This window comes from Phocoena sinus, chromosome 3 (genome assembly GCF_008692025.1).
Source record: "Phocoena sinus isolate mPhoSin1 chromosome 3, mPhoSin1.pri, whole genome shotgun sequence".
In the NCBI taxonomy this organism is placed as follows: Eukaryota; Metazoa; Chordata; class Mammalia; order Artiodactyla; family Phocoenidae; genus Phocoena; species Phocoena sinus.
The window spans coordinates 136164904-136190277 of NC_045765.1; the positions used below are offsets into that span (position 1 = coordinate 136164904).

The 25374-nt window shown below is 36.7% G+C and overlaps 1 protein-coding gene across 1 annotated transcript in view; it reads left to right on the plus strand.

Moving 5' to 3' along the window:
- The window catches only part of HCN1 (hyperpolarization activated cyclic nucleotide gated potassium channel 1), a 365206-nt gene extending 343606 nt beyond the window's left edge, over nt 1–21600 (plus strand). The window contains exons 7-8 of the mRNA XM_032627600.1: nt 13856–14020; nt 17693–21600. Coding sequence (XP_032483491.1) covers nt 13856–14020; nt 17693–18558 — 1031 coding nt within the window. The 3' untranslated portion in view covers nt 18559–21600. The remainder of the gene's footprint in view (nt 1–13855; nt 14021–17692) is intronic.
- The last annotated feature ends 3774 nt before the right edge of the window (nt 21601–25374 follow it).

Below are 25374 nucleotides of genomic sequence, written 5' to 3' on the forward strand. Positions count from 1 at the left end.
CTTGCACAAAAAGAGATTTCCAGCTGACCTCTCTTCTGATACTTTGGATTACTCAGAAGTAGAAAATGAAAACTCCATCGGTAGGATATTAGTTTTCAACTCACTTCAAGGCCTCTCTATGGATGAAGAACTCACTGCAGTCTCTCAAGAGCAGGAAAGAAATGAAAAGGTAGAGGCTTTTAATAAAATGGACAGCTGTGAACATCTAGAAAGAGATCGTGGATGGTGAGGTGCTTTTGAGCCAAAAGGCACAGAGTCAAGCCCAAGCCAGCTGAGGTGACAGAGTCTATTGTAAGGGAGCACATGAAGAAAGGAAGCACAGCACACCACCTCAGGACAGTCAGAGGCCAACTTTGTGGCAAGCAAGAATGCTCCTTAGGAAATGCAGTGATTCCTGAGGTCCAAGAACCACTTTAGGGATACACCAGTCCCGTAACTTATGCACTCTCTGGCTTTTCTGGATGTTCATACCTTACTTTCAGTCTCCCCATGAGAAGGTATAATTAGGCCAATTAGTCACAATCCAATATAAAGCATCCCCGAGTTCTCCAACCAGGCCATCCCATGGGCTGCTGACCAGGTTACAGATAACTGTTTCTGAGATAGGCATCAATCTTGGAATCAGTTATCACAGATATTCAGAGTCATATGATAAAAGCTTGCAAACTTGTACACACAAATAACTACTGCTTCTAACCAATCTGATAGACACGAGCTACTGGCTTAATGTCAGGTAGATTTCTGCGGAATGAAAATTTCTTTGGATGCCAGAGTTTTGCGTGATTTTCTCTGGATGCCAAAGGTTTGCTTGATTTTTTTCCCAAAACAACCTTTCATCTTATCTTCACTCACAGCACAGTTACCCGTTAGTGGTTTTCCTTCACATCTAGGTTCAAAATTGTGGATGCCTCATCACCTTTCAAGCTCTTTTGAAGCTTCATTTCTCAGGAATTCTTGGAAGAGATCATTTCTGGGTGCTATAGCTTTATTTCAAGCAAATTCCCATCACCTCATATCCCAAATTATTATCAAAACTTCTTTACAACTCTTTATTTTAACTGGTAAGAACCTCCCTCTTAGTTCATTTTACAAGCCAATTATAAATTAGTATGCTTGTGTCATGAAACAAAAGATTTGAAAGAGAATAAATTTGCCTTCAAGAGAGAAAGAAGTTGAGTGTCTTTCCCATATTTGACATGATATCTAGAGAGTTAGAACTCCCCTCTCTACTTCATATAATCTCCTTTCCTAAGACAATATTTTATAAACAAATTTCTTCCTTAAGAACATTGCAATACCATTGTGGATTGAGACCCAACTTCTTATCTTTAGAGGAATATTCTCTATGCCTAATCAAAATCCTACGATCCTGTGAAGCTGCTGTTTCTGCAATTGCATGAAAACCTCCTTATAAACTGTTCTCTTAACCTGTGCTCATGATTATTTCATTCTAATGTCCTTTGTTTCCCCACCCCCCTTCCTTTTTTTCCTGTCCTCTCCATCCTCATGGTCTAAGCAGTGCAATTTCTACACTTCTTTCAGAGCCTAAGGCCTTTAATGCCATCAAAGTTGTACAGAACTGGATTTTTAGATTTTTATAAACTTTAAAGTCACTAGCAAACGCTTTAGCTTTGGAATTATTCTCAAGCTTTTGTTATACATTGTACTTGAATTTCTAATTAATTATAAAAGCTTTGAGTCAGGATCGGTATCTTTCATTTCTTTTATATTTCCCATAGTTTCCTCCAACGTGCTGGTACAAGGAGATCATTCGTTGACTTGAATTTATACTATCCCTTAAATTCCATTTCTTTTTGCCACCTTTTCCCAACTTATCTTAAACTAAGAACCCTATTTTAGATGCAAATTTGACAGCTACAAGAATTCATTTCCAAAAAAAGTCCACCATTGGCATTACCTAAGAACTTGTTAGAAATGCAGTCTCAGGCCCCACTCCAGACTTGCTAAATCCTAATCTTCTTTTCAGCAAGACACTAAAGTGCATAAAGTGATCTTATGCATATTAAAATGTGGGAAACACTGCGCTAAAGAATCCAGTCTGAATCAGTTGATCATTGACTTTTACATTCAATAAGCCAAGAAAATGTGTATTTAAATCTCTGTTTTATCATCCACATGTGTATGTGTGTTGTGCGAAAAAGAGAATAAAGAGAGAGAACCAGGGTAGATTTTGGAGACAAACAACTTTTTTCCTGTAGTAGACTCACCTCATAATTATCTAGTGAATATATTTTCTATTTAGACTATTATTCCTGCTATACTTTTTAAAATTTTATGTTAAACCACATAGGAAAACAGAGCTGTCAAGATATTACTTCAGAAAACACACTTGAGGTATCTAAGAGCCGAAATCGTTTGATGAATTTTTAAAAAGCTCACTGCTTTTTAAAGGCATTTATAATTCAAGGTGTTTGATTAACTTTTAAAGAGTTGAGTGCTGGTAGATTTAAAACCAGAAGGAAAGATTTGGAGTGGTCTGGTAGATTTTTAAAGATGGATAGAAGCAGGAAAACTGTAGTCTTACTCTTCTTAGCTTTGATATTTTTATGTGATTTTTGTTCCAATCACATAACACATCCCCTTTAATCTTCTGTATATCATGTGGGCTAACATGGGGCTAGCAGTGATTGTTTCTTATCTACCCCATAGATATTCTGAAAATCACTGTGATAGTCCATAAGTATTGTAATTTGACGATGACAAGTAGTATAAATGTATAGTAGATATCAGTTTATAAATAGTATTGTGTGAAGCTGATTTTATGCAGATGTTAGGAATGTAAAGACACAGACATCCTAAGGAAGGGGAAGGGGAGAGAGGTTGAGGAGTGAAAAGTATAAACCTTAATGGAAACCTCCACATATCCAACAGAATGGAACAGTAATGTCCTAAAAGTGTTTGTAATCAATAGGAACCAGATAAAAGATAAGCGTGACGTAGCATCTGATGAATAGGACCAATGCTCCTCAAAAAATCTGGCTATTTGGGATGTTGTGTTCAAATGTGAGCACCTTGTTTTATGAAGAATGTTTCCAATCCGGTGTAAGTCTTTCTGCTTCTCATCACTTGATTGACTCATTCATTCCTTGCTCCGTGAACCAAGTGATATTGTGTGACTAAATCTATGGTAAGGGCTAGACACTGCAAATGTGATTGTTGTACTTTTCATTGAATACCTTATAGTTTAGCATCGAGAAATATCATGTAGACAAATAAGTGTAATAATGTGCTGTAGAGGCTAAGATGCAAGATGATCAAAGTAGAGTAGAAGCACAAAGATGAATTCTCCCTGGGGTAACTAAGAAAAGGTGTCCATCGGTGTGAAGCCATCTTACTTGAGACAAGTCTAAAGAATTGGGATGGTTAGTTTATGAACAAATTGTTTATGAGAGGGTGGAGGGTGTGGGAGATGGCTGTTATATTTCACAAATTTGGAAGGTTACTTGATCTATGAAGCATTACTTTTTCCTTGGTTCTAGCAGGTAGAGCCAAAATCACAGGAAAAAATACAGAGAAAGGAGTAGAAACATAAGGGGAAAAGGAACTCATGTTGTGAGAGTGTCCATACTGCACTAGGCTTGTACCGGGCACTTTACTGGCACTTTTTTAGGTAAATCTCATAACAGTTTTGCTAGTGCATAAGTTGTCTGAGGTGTCGCTACTAGAGTCAATACTCAGAGCCCCAGGTGACCACCCTAACCTTGTGTTTTAAGAGAAATAAATTGACCAAACATATGGGGAGAGCTAAGATTAGTTTGACAAGATAATAACTTTAAATGAATAAATAATCGTAAATAACTGCATGAGCTGCAGCAGAGGACACTAATAATTGTCTAAGTACCACTGTTTCTCTGGGAATTGAAATATTCAGTTAGATATTTAGAAGAAAAAGCAGAACTGGGTTTTCTGTTTATTAGAATAGCTGTCATACTATAAAATCTATCTATATATAAATCTGTATTTGGAAATATGTTATATCTAATCTCTCAGAAAATTATTTTTAAAATGTGAAATGTTTCAAGATACATCAAATATCAATACTACAAAATTTACATCTATTTTATGTTTTATCCGACTCTAAATTTCTTTAGATCCTTATTTAGATCCATTTGACACTTAAAGTGCTTCTTCTACCAGCCAAGCTTGATATACAAATTGGTTTAAGCCAAATGTTACCTCACCATGCCGTAAGAGGTGATATTTTACTAGTTCACTAATATAAATATGGAAAGATTACAAATACAAATAGAAAACTAAAAGGTGACATTTCCGAGCTTCCCTGGTGGCGCAGTGGTTGAGAGTCCACCTGCCGATGCAGGGGACACGGGTTCGTGCCCCGGTCTGGGAAGATCCCACATGCCATGGAGCGGCTAGGCCCGTGAGCCATGGCCGCTGAGCCTGTGCGTCTGGAGCCTGTGCTCCGCAACGGGAGAGGCCTCAACAGTGAGAGGCCTGCGTACCAAAAAAAAAAAGTGATATTTCCTCTTGCACATTATTATGAGGCACTGGATTAGAAACCCAAATAATTTCTAGGAAATTAGTATTTTAATGCACAGCAGAGAATTACTTTTAGTTCATCATATCGGGTATAAAAGAAGGAAGCAACTCTTGCTTAGGTTATTATGAGCAGCTGAGCACAAATTTTCCCATAAATTCTGGAAACTCAGGTTTAAACACTTTCATTGCCTTACAAAACATGTCATAAGTTCATGATTAACTCTGTGTTACTGCAATATCAAGCTCTGTTTTAGAGGTCATAGAAATATTTCTGAGTTGCAAAATTCTTGAGGCCATTTGCCCTACCTTATAAAATGACTGTTTATATAGGTGATGGTAATGTCAGGTGAACTGAAATGTTTATAATCAGGGTTAACTAATGTCAGCAAAAATAGCATTGGGGGGTTGATATATCTCATACCCTAAGGATTATTAAAAGTATATATATATATAGTGTGGTAGGCCAAATTTAATCTCCCGGGACACATTTCTTATGATGCTGAAAAACGGAAACAGAGATTTATAATACTCCTGTGATGGAATGCATTACTCTTGGTTTCCCTCTTGAGTAAGTGAAATAACTTAACCTGTAAAGAAAATAACTTATCGTGTAGAGGAAAACAGGAGAATAATGCAGAAATAAAATTAATATGCCAAGTTCCCATTACTTGTGAACTTAATTATCATTTAGAAATTTGTATCCAGATGAAAGGATATATTTCCAAGTAAATTTGCATTAAGATTTTTAAAGCAGTGATTACACCACTAGGAAATTGCTAGTTGAGTTCTCAGAGAGTAGACAAACAAGGAAAAAGGGCAGAAAGATTGAAACAAGCAACAGAGTCTAGAAAATATGCCAGAAGACTCTGTTTTTATTTTTATTTTTTTGTTTTTAAAAGGTTATATCTGTAAGCTGCACTCAACTTGTTCTTTGGGAGTTCAATTTTATTTCATTTTATATTTTATTTTATTTTCCTTGGGAAGTCAATCTGAGCACCTAAAAGCAAGTTAATTTTCTAGATAGTGAGTAATAACATATCCACCTTGAAGAAAACATTACCAAACCTTCTAGGTACCTTCTTCCTTATATACATTACACAAAAACCGCAAAGATATATTGTGCTGCAAAGAAGGTGCTTAAAGTGTTCGGCAAGTTCTGTTACAAAGAGAAGATCCTCAGCAGGGGAGCCATTATTATGCCATCTTAAAACTTAAGGCTAGAATTTAGCGTCAATCTGGGGTTTGTCCACTATCATTGATGTACTCATCAGCATTTTAAAACAATTTCACTGGGCTAAGAACCCAAGGCAGCAGGCACCGCTAGGGATAAAATAATGTTACTGTATGGTTGTTGTCTTTAAAATGTCTTAAGCTAGGGAGATAAGGTCAATAGTTAGGAAACAAGTAGAAAACACAATACAAGAAATTAAAAACAGTGATGAACTAATATCTACATCATTCCTAAGGAGCCCAAAGGATAGTATGAGGTACAAATGACTAAATTGGTTTTTCTCTCTGTCTTTTACACGCACACACACACACAAACACACACACACACACACGCACAGCGTAAATACACAAAAACTCAATCTGTAACACCTAACACAGGACCCTCTTCACTCAGTAAGTAGATCCTCGGGATTCCCTGGTGGCGCAGTGGTTGAGAGTCCGCCTGCCGATGCAGGGGACACGGGTTCGTGCCCCGGTCCGGGAAGATCCCACAGGCCGCGGAGCGGCTAAGCCTGTGAGACATGGACGCTGAGCCTGCGCGTCCAGAGCCTGTGCTCCGCAACGGGAGAGGCCACAACAGTGAGAGGCCTGCGTACCGCAAAAAAAAAAAAAAATAAGTAGATCCCCAAAATAACTTATTATCAAGAGAAAATTAATTTACAAAGAAACACCTACTCTACTCATATGGAATCTGGAAATTCAGTTCATGAAATCTAAGATTCTTTTATGATCAGGTTTACTTTTTCTCATTGCTAAGTGCGTGGCATTGTTTATTTCTCTTCACAGTGGAAACAAAGAGTATGGAGGCATTAAAAGAAGAAAAGACTATTTAAATAGGTTTTCACACTGACCAGTGACTATTTCTAGAATATACCCTCATGAATATACCCTCATCTGATCTGTTTCTCACTAAGAAATTATTGAAGAGATGTTGAGAGATAAAGACTGAAGAGTTTTATGTTGGGAATGAACACAGCTCACTAGATAACTTCTGAAAGGACTTTGCTAGTGAAAATCTATATTTAGCCCTTAGTTTTTCCACAGGTGATTGAAACTCATTTTGTAGAACATGTTGCTCTTTGGTTCAATGATTCGTTTCAGCAAACATTAAACACCTACCAGATGCCATGGAAGCACTAAAGATATAAAAATCAGTGGAACTTTAGATATAAAATATGACCGAAGTCTGAAGTTATGGATTAAATGTTGATAAAACTCTAGAGATATAATTGAATTTTACATTTTACAGATAAATAGATGAAGGTCCAGAGAATATAAGTATTTGTCCAAATCTTCACAACCAAGATCAATCAGTCTGAGACTGTAACACTGGACTTCTAGTCCCAGGCCAATACTCTTTATACTACACCAAAAAGAAAAAAAAAAAATCTCTAAAATAACCTAAGAAATTGGATGTTTGTTAAGGTAGCAGAATCAGCAGGTAACCATCACTGCTACAGAAAATCACCAAAATAGCATTCTACTTCATTAGTTGGCAAGAAATCAACCAAATTGAAATGTCAGTTTTCATTCAAAAAATCACAAAAGGTAAAGAATTACATAAGTACATTGTATTTTAAATAGAATTTAATGAAGAAGTAAGATTTGCTGGACAATAACACCTCTGAAGTTTTCTTATAAAACATGTACTCATTTTTTTATATAGGCCTAAAATATTATTTAAGCACCATCCTCTAGGAAGATTTCTTCTCATACCAAAGGCAGTATTTAACTGATTCATCAATTAATTATGGGGACCTATACCATGTAACGCATGTCCATCCACTCCATTTAGCTACGTATATTGTATATCCATTAGATGAGGACTCCAGACAATAGAAACCAGAAAATCATTTGCAAAGAATAATTTAGAGAAAACATGAATATATCTATGCTGAAATAAATCTATTTTTACTATGTCTCCAAAATGACTAAGTATTGAGAGTAGCTATATTTTTTCTAATTTTTAAATTTATTTTTTAAAGTACAAAAGTAATATATAGATACAGGCTCGTTGTAAAAAGTATTCAAATAATTTTTAAGCATACAGAAAAGTAAATACAAATCCATTTCTTTACATAAGATGATCCTCAATACATGTCTTTATCTCTTCCCTTTCCAGAGACCAAATTAAAAGTAGTAAAGGAATATTATGAAGTTTTGCTTTCACAATAAAAAGAAAGAAATGTGGGAAGGAAGTCTCTCCCTCTCTGTGGACACTGTATGAGGATGTAAATTCTTGTAGTTGCTGCTTTGAACTTGTGATCATGAGAGGTTGGCCAAGAAAATAAAGTCATGCCAGCACAGTGCCTCAGCATCACTGAGATACCAAATCCACACTAGCCCTGCCTCCCAGATTTTTATAATTAAGTTATTTTATTGGTAAGCCAGTATTATTCAGGTATTCTGTAACATGCAGTTAAGAAAACTTTTGGAAGTGACAGATATGCTGATGGTTTCAGAGGTACATGGAGATGTCCAAACTCATCAAACTGTATACATTAAATATGTGCAGAGTTTTGGTATATCAATTATACCTCAATAAAGCTGTTTTTTTGTTCTTTGTTTCTTAGCTTAGTTTTTTTTTAAAGAGCAAGAGGGACATAAATAGTATTTCAGGACAAGAGACATGGTGTTATGGACTGGATGTCCTTGTCTCTCCCAAATTCAGTAAGTTGAATCCCTAATCCCCAACGTGGTAGTATTTGGAAGTGGAGCCTTAGGTAGTTGAATTAGATGAGGTGACTGGGGGTGGGAACTTCCTGATGGGATTAGTGACAGTGTTGGTAAAGGAAGAGATGGGGGCGCTCTCTGCCATGTGAGGACACAGTGAGAATTTGGCCATCGGCAAGCCAGGAAGAGAGCTCTCACCAGAACCCAACCATACTGTCACCCTGATTTTGGACCTCCAGGCTCCAGAAATGTGAGAAAATAAATTTCTGTTGTTTAAGACAAGTTTTTTTAAATTATGCTGGTCGTTACTGATGAAACTTGAAGGAAAAGTAGAGGGAACTTGGAATATAATGCTGAGGGTTATGACCAAGAAGAGAGCAAAGCTCCTGGCAAAACTCCAGAAAAGCTGCTAGCTAAGAGACAGTGTGATGACAGAGGGCCAACTGAAAAGTGAGGGGAAACAGTGACTTAGGGAAGGTCTCTGTGTGGTACAGTGGACTCTTTGTCCCTCCCTTGACATTACAGAACAGGCTGTAACCAAGCATTTATTTTCCTGAGGAGAGAAAAAAGCAAGTGGTTCTTCTCTAAAGTAATTGAACAAGGCAGAGAACTAGAACGATTAAGAGAGATGTTGGTAACCTTGGAGTACAGCCCTCCTCATTCTGGCATTTAGGGAAATTTGAGGATAAACTTCCCACCTATTCAACCTAAAGAGAAACTCCAGATCAATAAATGCTGCCACATCACTAGAGTTTTCATCCTCAACAGAAATGGACATCAACAAGTAACCTAAAGAAAACATTCAATATACAAGGGAAAGATCTAGACACAGAGACAGAAACAATGATTCCAGAGTAAAGAGAAAGAATTCAGAAAACAGAACAGAAACTAAAATACAATAAAGATAAAATATAAAGACAAAACTTCTTTTTGTTTCCATTTTACAGTGTTATTGCAACATGTATATATAATTCAAAGTATACAATTCAATCTTTTTAGAAATTTCCAAAATTATGAAACCAACACTATGAAAGCCAAGCCAAACAGGCTTAGGTTTTCATCACCCCAACAAGATTCCTCCTGCCCACTTATTGTTAATCTTTTCCACCCACTTCCCCAAGCAACCACTAATATGTTATCTGTCACTATAGATTTCCCTTTTCTGGATTATTTATATCAGTGGAAGCACGTACTATATGGACTGTCCTGTGTTGCTTCTTTCACTATGTTTGTGAAACATTCTGAGGTTCATCCATATACAATATATCCATATTGTAGCATATATTCATTATTCAAAACCAGATCTCTAACAACTACCAGAAGATAGAGGTTATTACATTCACAACAAAAGAGAACGATATAATGAGAAAGCAACAAATATAGGAAAATGGAAAGCATTTGTAAATTAAGAATATAAGTGCCAAATTAAAAATACATTTAAAAAAATGAAAGGTAAAGTTGAGGAAATCACCTACAATAGTAATCACTATTTTTAGGTTTGTTTATATTCCTTCATATCTTGGGGTTTTTTCTCTTCTGTGCACTTAGATATTAAATTTTAAGTAACTTTTAAAAAATAAAAGTTGTATATCCACAAATAAAAATAATTTAGATAAAGGAAAGTTGAAAAAAATGTAAACAGTATATCTACATAAAAGAATATTTTTCAACGGAGCAGTGCATATTGGTAGATTTTATTGTCATTTTTTTCATACTATATGTGATCATTTTTATCATGCTATAATTAAAACCTTGTATCCTGCTTTTCTCTGTTAAGCTTTCATGACCATTCTACTATTAATACATAGACTTTAAAAGCTTTACTTTTAATAATTGCCACATAGTTGATTATGAATCTTGACTTATTATTCATTTAAGGCATTCCCATATTTTCAGATGCATACATAAATGCATAATGTATATCACCATGTAAATAACATTGTTCTGATTACAGACTATTTCCTTAGGCTAGATTGTTAAGTGAAATTTCTGGGTAAACTGTATGGATACATTTTAAGGTCTTTGTTATGTATCATTGGATTATTTTCCAAGAGGCTTATAACCATTCTGTATGACAACTTGTACAGATTTGAAAGCAACACTTAGCAATAAAAACATTTCTCATCAGTATGTTTGACATAATTTAGCAATCATAAGTTATATAATATGGCATTAGTACTATAGTGACACAGGAGTTTAATTTTGGGGTAGTGTCGAAAATACTTTTATTACATTTTTTTAAAATTAGGGTAGCTGACAAATTCCATCATATGATAATATGCTTTATGCTTAAACACTGACCAGTAGAGGTTTATCTTGCTATGCACACCAAAGGTGCACACACACAAATACACACACAAACGTGCACACAAACATGAACAGTCCACAATATTATTTTTTCATTTTTAATCACATTTATTGTTTTCTTTCTAATTTTACAAGTAATGAATGTTCATTGCAGACAACTAGAATTACATAAAAGCCTGAAATAAAAAAGAACAATCACCCATAATCCCCATCCCCCAGAAATAACTACCATTAGCATTCTGATGCATTTCCTCCCAGTGTCTACATATTTTTTTTAAATAATTGAAGTACAATTAACCTACAACACTATGTTAGTTCTAGGTTCACAACTCTTTTAACCTTTCTACTAGATTTATGTTTGGTTTGGTTTTATTTATGTTTGGTTGGGCTACTACCTTTAATGTCTATTTGCCTTTACCAATGAGATTTTTTCTTTTATAACTTTCATATTTCTATTTCTGTCCTTTTCTTTTTTGCTTAGAGAAGTCCCTTTAACATTTCTTGTAAAACTGGTTGAGGTACTGAACTCTTTCAGCTTTTCCTTGTTTGTAAAAATCTCCATCTCTCTTTCCAATCTGAATGACAGCTTTGCTGGGTAGAGTATTCTTGGTTGTACGTTTCTTCCTTTCTTCACTTTAAACATATTATGCCACTCCCTTCTGGCCTGCGAAGTTTTTGGTGAAAACTCAGCTGATGATTTTATGCAAAGTTCCCTTGTAACTAGTTGCTTTTACTTTGCTGCTTTTAATATTCTCTCTTTATCGTTAATTTTTGCCATCTTAATTATAATGTGTCTTGGTGTGGTCCTCCTTAGGTTGATCCTCCTTGGGATTCTCTGTGCTTCCTGGACCTGGATGTTTGTTTCCTTTCCCAGGTTAGGGAATTTTTCAGCTATTGTTTCTTCAAATGTGTTCTCTGCCCCCTTTTCCTCTCTCTTCTCCTTCTGGGACTCCGATAATGCAAATGTTAGTATGCTTAATGTTGTCCCAGAGGTCCCTTAAACTATCCTAATTTTTTTAAAAAATCCTTTTTCCTTTTTTCTGTTCAGATGGGTGATTTTTACTACTCTGTCTTCCAATTTACTGATCCAGTCCTCTGTATCATCTAATGTACCTTTGATTCCTGCTGGTTCAGAGGTTGCTGGCTGCTGGTGGGTGGGGTTGGGTCCCAGCATGGCGGGCTGCATGGCGCAGAGAGTCCCAGGGCTGGTGCTGGCCCATTGGTGGATGGGGCTGGGTTCCAGTGTTAATAGGGTAGAGGGAGGATTCCAAAATGGTGCTTGCCAGCATCAGTGTCCTTGGGGTATAATGAGCTCCCAAAAATGGATGCCACCAGCATCTGTGTCCTCAGGGTGTGTCCCAGTTGCCTCCTGCCAATCTAGGAGGCTCTAAAAGATCAGTAAGTAGGTCTGACCCAGGCTTCTTCAAATTACTGTTTCTGCACAGGGTATTGGAGGGTGTAAGATTTTGTGTGCACCCTTCAAGAGCAGAGTCTCTACTTCCTACAACCCTCCAGCTCTCAAGAATGCAAGCCCCACTGGCCTTAAAGCCAGACTTTCTGGGGGTCATCTTCCTGGTGCAGGACCCGCAGGCTGAGGAGCCCATTGTGGGGCTCAGACCCCTCTCTCCCTAAGGGGAATCTCTGCAATAATGATTATTCTCCCATTTGTGGGTCACCTACCCAGGGTTATGGGTCTTGACTATACAGCGTGTCTGCCTCTTCTACCCTTCTTGTTGTGGTTCCTTCTTTATATCTTTTGTTGTAGAAAATCTCTTCTGCTAGTCTCCAGGTCCTTCTCATACATACATTGCTCTGTATGTATTTGTAATTTTGGTGTGCCCATGGGAGGAGGTGAGCTCAGGGTCTTCCTACTCTACCATGTTGGCCCAACCACAATATTGTTTATTAAATTTGAAATGTTTACAAGCATGAACAGTAACAACATAATTGGTGGCTTAGGTGGCATTTCCTAAAATCCTCTCAATTGCCAGATTGGTTCAGATGCACTTCTTTAGTACTTCCAGAGTGCCTGACTTCTATATTATTGCTCTCACCAGCTTGCATTTTAAATGAAATCTTAATTCAAATGAACTTTTTCTTTTTACTACCAGCAAATAAGTAATACAGAAGTAGATATGATGTTTGATTCATGTTTCCAGCCCTAACGTCAAGGACATAATGCCTACCATATAATTTACTCACTATGTTTATCAACATGAACTGAAATTCTTTAAATAAGTTCAGAGGAGTATGAATTTAGGCCCCTTTCAATAATTATTTTGCTTATTTCCTTTTGTTAGAAGACAGTGCATTTCAGAAACACTTCTCCCATTCCTTTTTTCAAATAGGTTATTTTGAAGCAAAGTTTTTCAATTATTTAAATTTTTTAAAGAAGCAAAGTCTATAGGATTTTAATACATAAATTTTGGGAAATGAAATAGAAAATCTTCACTTTTATCATTTATTTATCTAGCTAATAAGAAAATCCACGTTTGCAAATATTTACTTACCATATATTGGGAATCAAAATTACAACAAAATATTTTCCTTAGAAATTACTTAAATGAAAATCCCCTCTGTACATTTGGAATATAATTTTTATACTGATCTTACTGGGAATATATGAACTACATAAAACATTCCTATAATGCATACATCTGAACCTGTGATTCAATTTTGCTTAATCATAAGACTTTCTAAGCCAATGATTTTGGGCTCACTTTAGTTTCTGTCTATATAATACCATCTGCTCTCTGCCTTCCAGAATTCATAAGAACTTCTATCTGAGAATAGTCTCTTCCTGTTTTCAACTCCATTTTGGATTTATTTTTCTTTCTTCTGCATATTTTTGTTTCAGGTGAATTGGAATTGGAGCTGGAAGAAGATAATTTTGTTACAGCCTTCCCTTTGAACCAAAAGCCTCAATTGTTTAAAAAAAATAATATTTTAAGATTGAGTATTAGAAATTGGGCACTTTTAATTATCAGAAAGGATTTCCTGATAAAATAGAAAATGTTACTAATCATTGGTTTCTCACACCATGAGACTTTTTTCTTTTAGTTGTGGTAGGTCTTAATGGCCTTTTAAAGAAAATTGCCAAACAAATCTTTCTTCTTTGTTTTTATAGAGATTTGCCTGTTGACCAAGGGACGACGCACTGCCAGTGTTCGAGCTGATACATACTGTCGTCTTTATTCGCTTTCTGTGGACAATTTCAATGAGGTCCTGGAGGAATATCCAATGATGAGAAGAGCCTTTGAGACAGTAGCCATTGACCGACTAGATCGGATAGGTACTCTGTTCAGTTTTCTTCTTTGTGCACAATTCAGTTTTGTTTTTTGTTTTTTGTGGTATGCGGGCCTGTCACTGTTGTGGCCTCTCCCGTTGCGGAGCACAGGCTCTGGACACGCAGGCTCAGCGGCCATGGCTCACAGGCCCAGCCGCTCCACGGCATGTGGGATCTTCCCAGACCAGGGCACGAACCCGTGTCCCCCTGCATCTGCAGACGGACTTTCAACCACTGCGCCAACCAGGGAAGCCCACAATTCAGTTTTAATCTAGTGGGCTGATACATATTTGCAATCATAAGTCCCAAATGCTAGTATATAGATTGCTTATTAATTAACATAGAAATATAGAAATAGCAATTAGCTCTAGCCATATTTCTAGAAAGATCTGAGGCTCTATCTAACTTTCTCTTCTAAGTATTCTAGGTTTGTTTATTCATCTCTATTTTTTCTAGCTACGCAATCTGATTTCACCAGTGATACCAAAACAATTTGAATCTTAAGGTAAAAAACAATGATTAAAAATTCTACACAGCATTAAAATAGAACTAAAAATGCAATAGTGTGAGTCTACATTACAAACTAAATTTTATCATAAGGCTTTTTTTTTCATTTTTAAGGATCAACTTTACATTTATTCTTATATTAAGAATTGAAAACTTGTGTATGTTCATTGTCTCAGTAGAAACTTCTTGAAATGTTTGTAATACAGACTCAAGCAGAAAAAACCTAATAGAAGTGCCCACATAGATGCTTTACTTTGCAAACATCAACTTATCTTAAAAATCTTCTCTGCTCTCAAATAAAAATATGTAAGTTAGACCTTACTAGTTACACTGGTTTAAAGATTTAAATAATTGCCATAGTAAAGTTAGATCAGATTGGCTTGCTGTTAACTTCCCAAGATATGCTAGAACATTCTGATGTTGGAAGGGGATATGCATTCATCTTCCAAACCCAGATCCTCCTCCTGCACCCTACCCTCCTCTGTTCCCTTTCCCTGCTTAACTCTACTAGCTTTCATATCTCAGTTTAGACATCACTTCCCTGTATAAACCTTCTTTGACCTTCCACCCTCTTAATAGTCTGAGTACCCTGGAGATATTCTCCCGTACTACTGGGAAGTTCATCCATCACAGCACTGCTTTTATTATTTAAATTGCTCTAGAGATGCTAAGCTTTATGAATGTAGAGATCATATCTAATTTACTATTACATTCACAGTACCTAGTACACAATGAATATTGTTGAAGAGAGTTAGGAAGGGATGAAGGAATCAGTGAACTCAAAGGAGATTGGGGTTGGGATCACTGGAAAGTAAACAAAGAGATACTTCAACTGCTTCATTTTTATTAAAGGTAAGGACTTTTGATTGACTTATGGTTGTGTCAGCTTTTCTTCTGCACTTTACATCTTTCTTTTCTTCTATATTGGTAGGACAACAGAGTGCATAAGGATCTGAAATTAGGTTAGGAGAAGTAAATGTAGTATTTGGACATTACCATTAGACACAGGACACATATTAAAAATCTTATTGATAACTTAGAGATGTAACAGGACGGAGTGTCCAGAAGACAGTGCCCATAAAAGAAGTGAGTATACCTAAAAGCATCTTTACTTAATTTGAAAATAACTTCCCTCTTTGTGGTGTGTGAGTGTTCATGGTAGAGCCAGAGACTAATTTCTGAGCATATGAGTTTTCTTCCTAAGCCAGCTAAACATATTTTGCAAAAGCATCAAATCAGGATATTTCAATGGAGAATTTCTGTTAATCTGATAGAGCAACACTTTCATCTAACTTATTACAGTTAATTTTTTATAAGAAAGTTTGCATGAAACAGTTTGCAATCAATAATATAGGCAATAAAATTGCTAGTGAGCACCAGTATTTCCATTTTTAATCTTCACAAAATTCTAACAGTGCATTAAAAGTTATAGTATTTTTCCACAAGGTCCCAGATACTTAGATTATGAAATGTTGACTATTCACAGGATCACAAAAAAATATTATCCTTCTCAGTGCTGTGGCCATTGCTTATAAATGCATATGTTATAGTCAATTAAGGGTATATGCAAAGTAAGCATTTATGTTTTCTACTAACGTAGAAGTCTTTGTTCTTTGGGAAATTAGGACAATTCTGTAAGGAGAGAGAGAACTATTCATTTTGGCAGTCATTTAAAATGATTGCCTTTCCCAGCAGCCAAGTAAATTATATCATACATTTCCATTTGAAAATATTCCTTGTTAGTTTAGATGTGATACTTTATTTAGTGATATGGCAAATTGATTTACTTTTCAGTTACCATATTTACCTAGGTGATGATGCCATTAAAAAGTCACTGATTTTCCCCTTACATCAACCTACAATTGGTGCTAATTGTTATTTTGCCAGAGAATATCTCCTTATTGCAAACGACTCCAAAGACAATAGCGAGAAGGAGAGGTAATACTTGTTGAGGTTCTAGAATGAGCTGAGAGCTTGCCATACATTATGCCCCTGAATCCTCACAACAACCTATCAGAAGAAGAAAGATAGGGCTTCCCTGGTGGCGCAGTGGTTAAGAGTCTGCCTGTCGAGGCAGGGGACACGGGTTCGTGCCCCGGTCTGGGAAGATCCCACATGCCGCGGAACGGCTGGGCCCGTGAACCATGGCCGCTGAGCCTGCGCGTCCGGAGCCTGTGCTCCGCAACGGGAGAGGCCACAACAGTGAGAGGCCCACGTACCGCAAAAAAAATAGTAAGATTATGAAATAGTTCTCAATCTGGCTGCACACAAGAATCCCCTGGGGAAAGTTTATTTTAAAGTACCAAAATCTGGACCCATGTCTGTTTATTCTGATTTAATTGTTAGGGTGCAGATGTAAATAAGTAACTCTTAAAGCTCTAGAGATGACAAAAATGTGCAGGTAGAGTAGAGAATCACTGGTGTAGGGCACTGGTCAAAAGCAAAGGCCTTTGCTTCTCAAACTTGCATGTGACAACTACCAGGGGATCATAGTAAAAGGCAGCATCTGGTGCAGCAAGTGGATGAGGTCCAGGAGACTTCATTTCCAGCAGACACTCAACGCAATATAGATGTGGCTGCTTCATAGTCCGCAGTAAATCTGTGATCAGATCTACTGGTTTCCTGTCCCAGCTCTGTCACTTATTAACTATGTTTTCTTGGACATCACTCTTAACCTTCTTATGTTCCAGTCTCCTTTTGGGTGAAGTGGGATTATGAGCACACTTACCGCAAAGAGTTGTGGATTAAATAAAATAAATCTGCCTAAAGCCTTGGGTAGGGTGCCTGTCACATAGTATGTATTCCATTGTCCTTTCTTGAAAAAGAAGCTTTAAACTGAAATCTTGACTTCGGGCCCGTCCTGCTCCAAATGCCCTTTCTTCTCCCAAGGTAACCCTCATGCAAATCTCTCCATCTCTTCTGTAAGATGGCTTTTGCCATGTTACAGACTTTTCAACTTGACTCGTATAGAAGGTAAAATTTCCCAGAAAGATACAGGAAGCATGAGAGACAGGAGCCGTGTGTCTATTTGGTGTCTAAAGGTGAGTGCTTGGCTTTTAAGCCTCTTCTATGAAACACTGCCATCATTCTGTTTGCAGGAGCCACTCGCGCTTGGAGTTGTCACCAGTCACTTATAGACTTTCTAAGTGCCTATCTTCCTTTCGCTGACAGGAAAGAAAAATTCAATTCTTCTGCAAAAGTTCCAGAAGGATCTGAACACTGGAGTTTTCAACAATCAGGAGAACGAGATCCTGAAGCAGATTGTGAAACACGACCGGGAGATGGTGCAGGCCATCGGTCCCATCAGTTACCCTCAAATGACAGCCCTGAATTCCACGTCTTCAACTACCACCCCGACCTCTCGCGGGAGGACGCAATCTCCGCCGGTGTACACAGCCACCAGTCTGTCTCATGGCAACCTGCACTCCCCCAGCCCCAGCACACAGACCCCCCAGCCGTCGGCCATCCTCTCGCCCTGCTCCTACGCCACTGCGGTCTGCAGCCCTCCCGTTCAGAGCCCGCTAGCCACTCGAACTTTCCACTACGCCTCCCCCACTGCTTCCCAGCTGTCACTCACTCAACAGCAGGCACAGCAGCCCCCGCAGACCAAGCAGCAGCCCCAGACTCCACAGACACCCAGCAGCTCCGCACCGAAAAACGAAGTGCACAAGAGCACACAGGCGCTTCACAACACCAGCCTGACCCGAGATGTCAGGCCCCTCTCGGCCTCGCAGCCCTCGCTGCCCCATGAGGTTTCCACCCTGATTTCCAGACCACATCCCACTGTGGGCGAGTCCCTGGCGTCCATCCCTCCACCCGTGACCACGGTGCACGGCTCGGGCCTGCAGGCAGGGATCAGGGGCACGGTCCCCCAGCGGGTCACCCTGTTCCGACAGATGTCATCGGGAGCCATCCCCCCCAGCCGGGGAGTCCCACCGGCACCCCCTCCACCAGCAGCTGCTCACCAGAGGGAGTCTTCCTCAGTCTTACATACAGACCCAGAGACAGAAAAGCCAAGATTTGCTTCAAATTTATGATGCCTGCTGATTGTCAAAGCAGAAAGAAATACTCTGATAAACTGAGAATATTCTCAGATCTTATTTTATTCTATCTCCTGATAGATCCCTATAGCCTACTATGAAGAGATATTTTAGACAGCTCTGGCCTACATGCAAAATGTAAAAATATATATATATATATACACATATACTATTAAATCTATATCTAAAAATCTCAAGAAAAGTTCAAAAGACTTGTTTAGCATTCAGTGTTTTATGTCTTCCTTTCTTTAAATCATTAAAGGATTTAAAATGTTGTTGTAAGATTATTTATTTTTAACCTACTTTTACTTAATTCCTTTGATATATGTATTTCTCTATTTTATGAAGAGTTCTTGGATTCAATGGAAGCAAAACTCTGCTTTTAAAAAGGCAACTCAAGTGAGCTACTAAACAGCACCAATCAAAACTTTTCTCATTAGCAGTGTCTCTGCATCTAAATTGTTAATCATCAGTTACGGAGGATTAAATAGCAAGTCCCATTTTCTAGATCTAAATTGTATTTTGGTGCTTTGAATTTTGAATTAGGTTAAAGAACACACCATATGCTTGGCCATGGTAGGAGACCAGCATTGACGCTGTTATGACTGTCTCTAACCACAGACATGTCCATCGATCTTTCAGAAAGCTGAGGGGATATTTCTCTTCATGTGTTATCGGACTTTTACCAAGACTCAATCAATGTTAGTTGTAAATAACTTTTTCAACCCAAACAAAGATAGCTATTCTGTGCTGTGTGAAGGTAAAAGTCATCGTTTAAGAATTTAGTTTAATTGCTTCACTTCAAAACTTAGAGTTTTAAATTTTACAACACCTAATTGTGACAGCTAGTCAACTGTAATGCAATGGCTTGAAACCTACAATATTATTTTAACCTGCAATGTTTTATGCAAAATTGTATGCTCGATTCTACAAATTGCTTGTATTACACCAAAAATCATTACTTTTCTTCCTTCTTGCCATAAACAAGCATCTGAAAATAGTCCCTGCATGCTTTTTGGAAAAAAAAAGAAAATACATTCAAAGCAGTCATTGTAGGGAAAGGCTTACAGTATTTCTCATTTCTGGAAAAGTATAACCATTCATTAATTGCCTATCTTAAAATTCCTATAAGGCTGACTTGGATCTCTGACTTAAGTATAGAAGTGAGGTTTTCACTTTCATTTAATGTTATTATTATTATTATCATCATTTAAATAATGATTTGTAAACCACAGCTTGATTTGGAGTTGCCAGTGTGTTCTGTGTCTTCACTGTAATTGGTAGTTTACTGCGGTGTTAATTTAAAAAAATAAATACACTATAGCATTGTATCTGTTTGGGAACACACACTTTGCTCTTTGTGTATTGTAACTAAATGGTTAGTAAATCTTAAGACATGTGGTGACTAACATAGCCCTTAGATGGGAGGTTTGTTATTTTAAATGTGCTGAAAATAGTACAGACATGGTGACAGCAAGCAGGGGTCAAACTGAATGTCTGTGAGCATCGTTTTTCTTGTTTGTCTGTTTCCTTGACTCTTTTCATGATCTGTGAACATCTGCTTCTTCTCAAAGAAGTCCCTTAGAAAGCATTTGTGCCTAACACAACCCACGAATGTGGTGATGACTGGAACACAATTGGAAGATTCCTAATAACCGACTTCCGTAAATAACCCGTTAAGAGAATGACCTAAAGTGGAAGTCTTCTGTATCTCTGACACTGGTGATACATTTAAGAAGAACTTAACAAAGATTACACATTAAATGGGACAGGGCCTCCAGATAGACTTGAGGACAGAAAACAAAAACAAAAGCAAAAACTCTAAAATGGATCCATGCTGCCTGTTATGCCTTTTATGGATATAATACTTATAATATCAAAATGAGTTGTTATGTTTAATTTCTAACAGATCCCAGCTTGTGTGGAAGGAATCAACCATGCTAGTCAGTGTGATGTTATCATGAATGTGCTGGTGACCTCTGATGGCGCATCAGGGACGGTGTGAAAAAGGGATTGTTCAGTCTACCTAGAACCTATGTGGAAGCTGCAAGACCATTTATATATCAGTACAAAACTCTTATTTTATTAAACTATTGAGAATTAACTTCGATTTATTAAGATCATGTATTGGTCCTTTAAATTATTAAAGGTTTACATTTGATAGGACTAATGGGTTTGGCAGTGAAATATTTTTATATATATAAATTTTTTTTTTATTTTGAGCACTATTGGGAAACATAAGCAAAATTGAATTGCATGGTCTTTCAGTGCAACCATAAAATTTTTATTCACTTTGTAATAGAATGGACAAAAAAAAAACCCCTAAGGTTTATATGTCAAACTACTAAAGTGGTACAGGGTAAATTATATACATATATATGTATGAATATATATACTTAGGTAAAAAAAAATTGACTCACATTCCTGTAACATAAAAGTCCATTGCTAGTTGAAAAGTGACCTCTTTTCTCTGTACATAGGTAAACCCATAAGTATGGAGTTTTAAACTGTACAGAAAGAAATGTATTGTTGAAAAGATTGGTCTTTCTGCTGCTGGGAAAATAGTAAAATAGCTGATTCTTACAACAACTGTATGATCAGGGACGAGTTAGAGAATTTCTTTTGTCTTTGCTCAAAGCCATACATATATAAAGATTATTAATAAATTCAACAGAAAATAAACTAAAATCATGAATATTTTATTTTATCAATATACTCTAATCAAACATTTTGTTTTATTAAAGAGTACAGATTTGCCTCTGTCTTTCTATCTTTACATCATAGGATTTCCAAGAGGGCTTTTACTTGGTAATCATCATAAAATTAATTATAGGTATTCTCTAACTGTAGAAAGAAAAGAACTTAAATAGAACATGGATTTTCCAGCTATTCCTGTGTTTTTTTACCTCTTCTATAATGTACAAGTTGAGGGTTTTTTTTCAGTTCTTCACACTGTACTTCCATAGCACGCGGTTGTTGTCCAATTTCAAAATACAGGCATTTCTGTGCTATTATTGGATATGGGGATGAGAAATAATTGCCCTATAGTTTACATATACAAACTATTCTATGATAGCCTTCGGTCTTGCAAAGGCTTCGGACGGTGACAGAACCTCCGTATACAAGTGGATTTTGAATCAAGCCCAAAGCGTGAGATAGTGTATATTGCAGTGAGTGAAGGATTCTCAAAAACTCTAAGGAAAAATGTCAGGAGTGCAAATAGATTATAGTCATCAAATAAATAGCCTGTCTCCCGGTCTCTATCACCACTCCTTAAGGGAATAATTCCCAGATGGATGCTGCTCCACTTTCCAAAGGTGGTTGCTTTTCCAGTTACAAACTTAAACGAGCATAACATCTGGAAGACACTATAAAGTACACAGTCGAGTAACTAGAGTAATCCTAATGGACTTGGGTGATTTAAACAATATGATGTGTTTTGAATTTTATGTGTATTATTTCAAATTCTGAATTATTTACACTTCAAAGTACAAGCGATCTCTACTGTCTTTCAGGCTTATTTTTAAAGACTCCACGCCTTTTTTTTCACTTAAGTGTTTATGTTTGTTAATTTTACTATGCTACTTCTCTACTGTGGGTCTCACTTCCATCGTTTACAACAAGGTTTCTCTCCCTTCTACCTCTGTCCTTCTAGAATATGTGCCATAAAACCCAGATGTGATTATTTTGTTCCTATGCACTACACCTAGCAAAGTTTTATTACATGCTCTATTTGAAAAATTGCTTATACTGTACAATATGAAAGAAATGAGGTCCTTATAGCATAATTGGGTGCTGAGCATCAATAGCTGAAACGAATGGTCAAACTTTTTAAAAGTGTGACTGGCTGCATGCATTGAATTGTTAGTTCTTTTTTTTTGAGCATCATATGCTTCTAACTCAGATCTTTTTTTTTTTTTTTAATTAATTAATTTTTGGCTGCGTTGTGTCTTCGCTGCTGTGTACGGGCTTTGCAGCGAGTGAGGGCGGGCTACTCTTCGTTGCAGTGCGCAGGTTTATTGCGGTGGCTTCTCTGGTTGCGGAGCATGGACTCTAGAGCACAGGCTCAGTAGTTTTGGCTCACGGGCTCTAGAGCGCAGGCTCAGTAGTTGTGGCGCACGGGCTTAGTTGCTCCATGCACGGTGTGTGGGATCCTCCCAGACCAGGGCTCAAACCCATGTCCCCTGCATCACAGGTGGATTCCTAACCACTGCACCACCAGAGAAGTACCTGAATTGTTAGCTCTATAACTTTATTCACTCTATCCTTTTTCCAAGAAAATCGGATGGAAGAAAGAAGATTTGCTGTTGTATTCAGGGTTAAGTATACCTGCTACTGGCACTCAAAAGCAGTGACTTTCTTAAGTAATTTTGATCCTTTTTTAAAAATAGCATCTATATTTTATAAACTGGCCAACACTGAAGTCAATCATGAGGAAAATCTCCGCTTTTAAAAGAGAACAAAGAAAGTAGAAAGTACCTTGCCGAAATTCATCAAGGATTTATAATAGAAGCAAACTGGCCATATTCCTCCTCCTCCCATTTTGGAGTTTTTCACCAGAGGCCACATTCCTTCCTTCTCTAGGAGAAATTGACATTTCCATTAAAATCTGTCGTTTTGTTCTTCATCATTTCCTTCATAGCTTCAGGGTGTGAAAGCACGAACTTCTCTATACAGGAAAAATTTTATGATATATTCACAAATCTGCCACCAGAAAAAGATAATTTTATTATAACTGTTTAGAAGAAAATATTAGTGATTTTGTAATACTTGATTGCTTTTCTGTTTTGATAACTCCCTCAATTGTATTGAAAAGGTGCAGTTTTGAGTTGCTCAAAGTATGATATTCTGATATCTAACATAATGAAGTATTTCATTTGAGAAATATTAAATAGTATTTAATGGATAAAAAACTTGCATACACTATATAGCATATAGTCTCCATATAACTCCATGCTAAAAATCAAAAATAGATATTAACAATATTGGCTTATAAACAAGCATATGGAAAGATTCAAGTAATTGTCCTCTTCACAGTAATTACCTTAAAATGCTAAACATATATCCCAAAGCCAGTAGCATGAGTCAAAATATATTTGACCACCCAGTTCAGAACATCTAAGGACTAGTAGCCAGTTGATATGAGTATCCTCAACTGTGGTTTTTCTCTACTTGGTAACAGTAAATTCCATTTTGGGAGTCAGCCAAAACTCATTTGAAGTCCAATTTTCTTCATACAGTCAATGATCTAGCTTGGCATCACTATTTGCGATCAAAAACAATTATGATTATTTTTATGTGTGGCTCATAAATTGTCTCTGAAGGCCTTTTAGACATGTTCCAAGACCCTTTAGATATGTATAGCTTCCCAAATTCAAACTCTCAAGATTCTAAACATCTGTAATATTTATCTATAAAGGTCTAGTAACTATAGCTTTATATACAACCTAAGGTTTTGGGGGGTTTTTTTACGCTAATAGAAGAACAATGATCAAACCTACTGATTTGAGCTTGTTTTGCATAGTTCTTTTTGAAGGAATGATTATTTACCTTACATATGACTTCCTATATTTCTGTGAATAAACAGTATTAAATTTTAAGTTCTCCATATTTGAAACTCTCAGATAATAGCTCCTTAAGCTGGTACCCGTAATGAAAGCTTAGTCTTTCCCAAACTAGTTTATTATTAGCCTTTACATGAACCACATAAGCAGAATTCTACTACATGATTTTGTTAATTACTCCAAGATATGAATGTTGGCAAGCTTTGAGATTTTATCTTTTTATTAAAACAATGTGTCATATAAATTGATTACAAACATATGTCAAAATTTTAGTTCAAACTTGACAAGAGAGTTCTGAGTAAGCCAATCCAAACGTTCCATCTAGGTTGAACTATTTTGTAAGAAAAAAAAGATCAGTTTAACAATCACTTTTCGGAAAATTATCTGGTTAAAGATTATCAACCTCTTTATAAATTTGAGTATTAGTAGAGTGAGGAAACATTCCCAGTAAAGATCTTATTCTTGAAATTCTGTCAGAAAATTGCTCAAGCATTTTAACATGAATGGTAACTGCTTTCCAAAAGGACAGTAAAATATGTCCCAGAAAAAGTTCTGGCCCTAAGTAGGTCTAAGATATACCTTTTTCCTTTAAGTTGCAAAATATATTGTATGACAGTAAAAGGTAAACTTTTCTGCACACTTTTCAAGTGACTTCAATAATTATATCTACCTAAAGAATTAGTTTATAGCTGCAAAATATTGTGTCTGTGATAGCCCATCAAAAGTAATTCCTGACTATTTTCTTAGCATAATCTCAAAACACATGTTTCTTTCATGGCAAAAAATAGCATAGTTTCTTGCAAAAATAAGTTGTGACACTTCTAAAGATGCTGTATCTCTCCAGATTATGAAGTATTTGACAGAAAGGCTTATGTTATATAAGGAGATCATGACTTTGAAAATTTTGAAAACTGACTTTTTTCATTTATTTTAGATCTGAGAGCAAGAAAAATTAGGGGAATTGACCACCAGCCAAAAACTGACACTTCACATCTCCGTTCTTAAGCTATCCTAATCTAATCTTCTATACGTCAACGCAAATCAAGACTTCTACCTCCCCACCTTACCAGGAATTGTTTTAGGATCCAAAGGGGTTACAGGCCCTTGGATTCACAAGGAAATAAACTCTGCCAACAATATACATTGCAGGAGTAATTCAAGTACAGTGCATGAAAAGAGGAAAAGTGACACTGAAGGAGATCAAATATATACATGATAAGAAGTTTAAATATTCATTTTGATAGTGAAG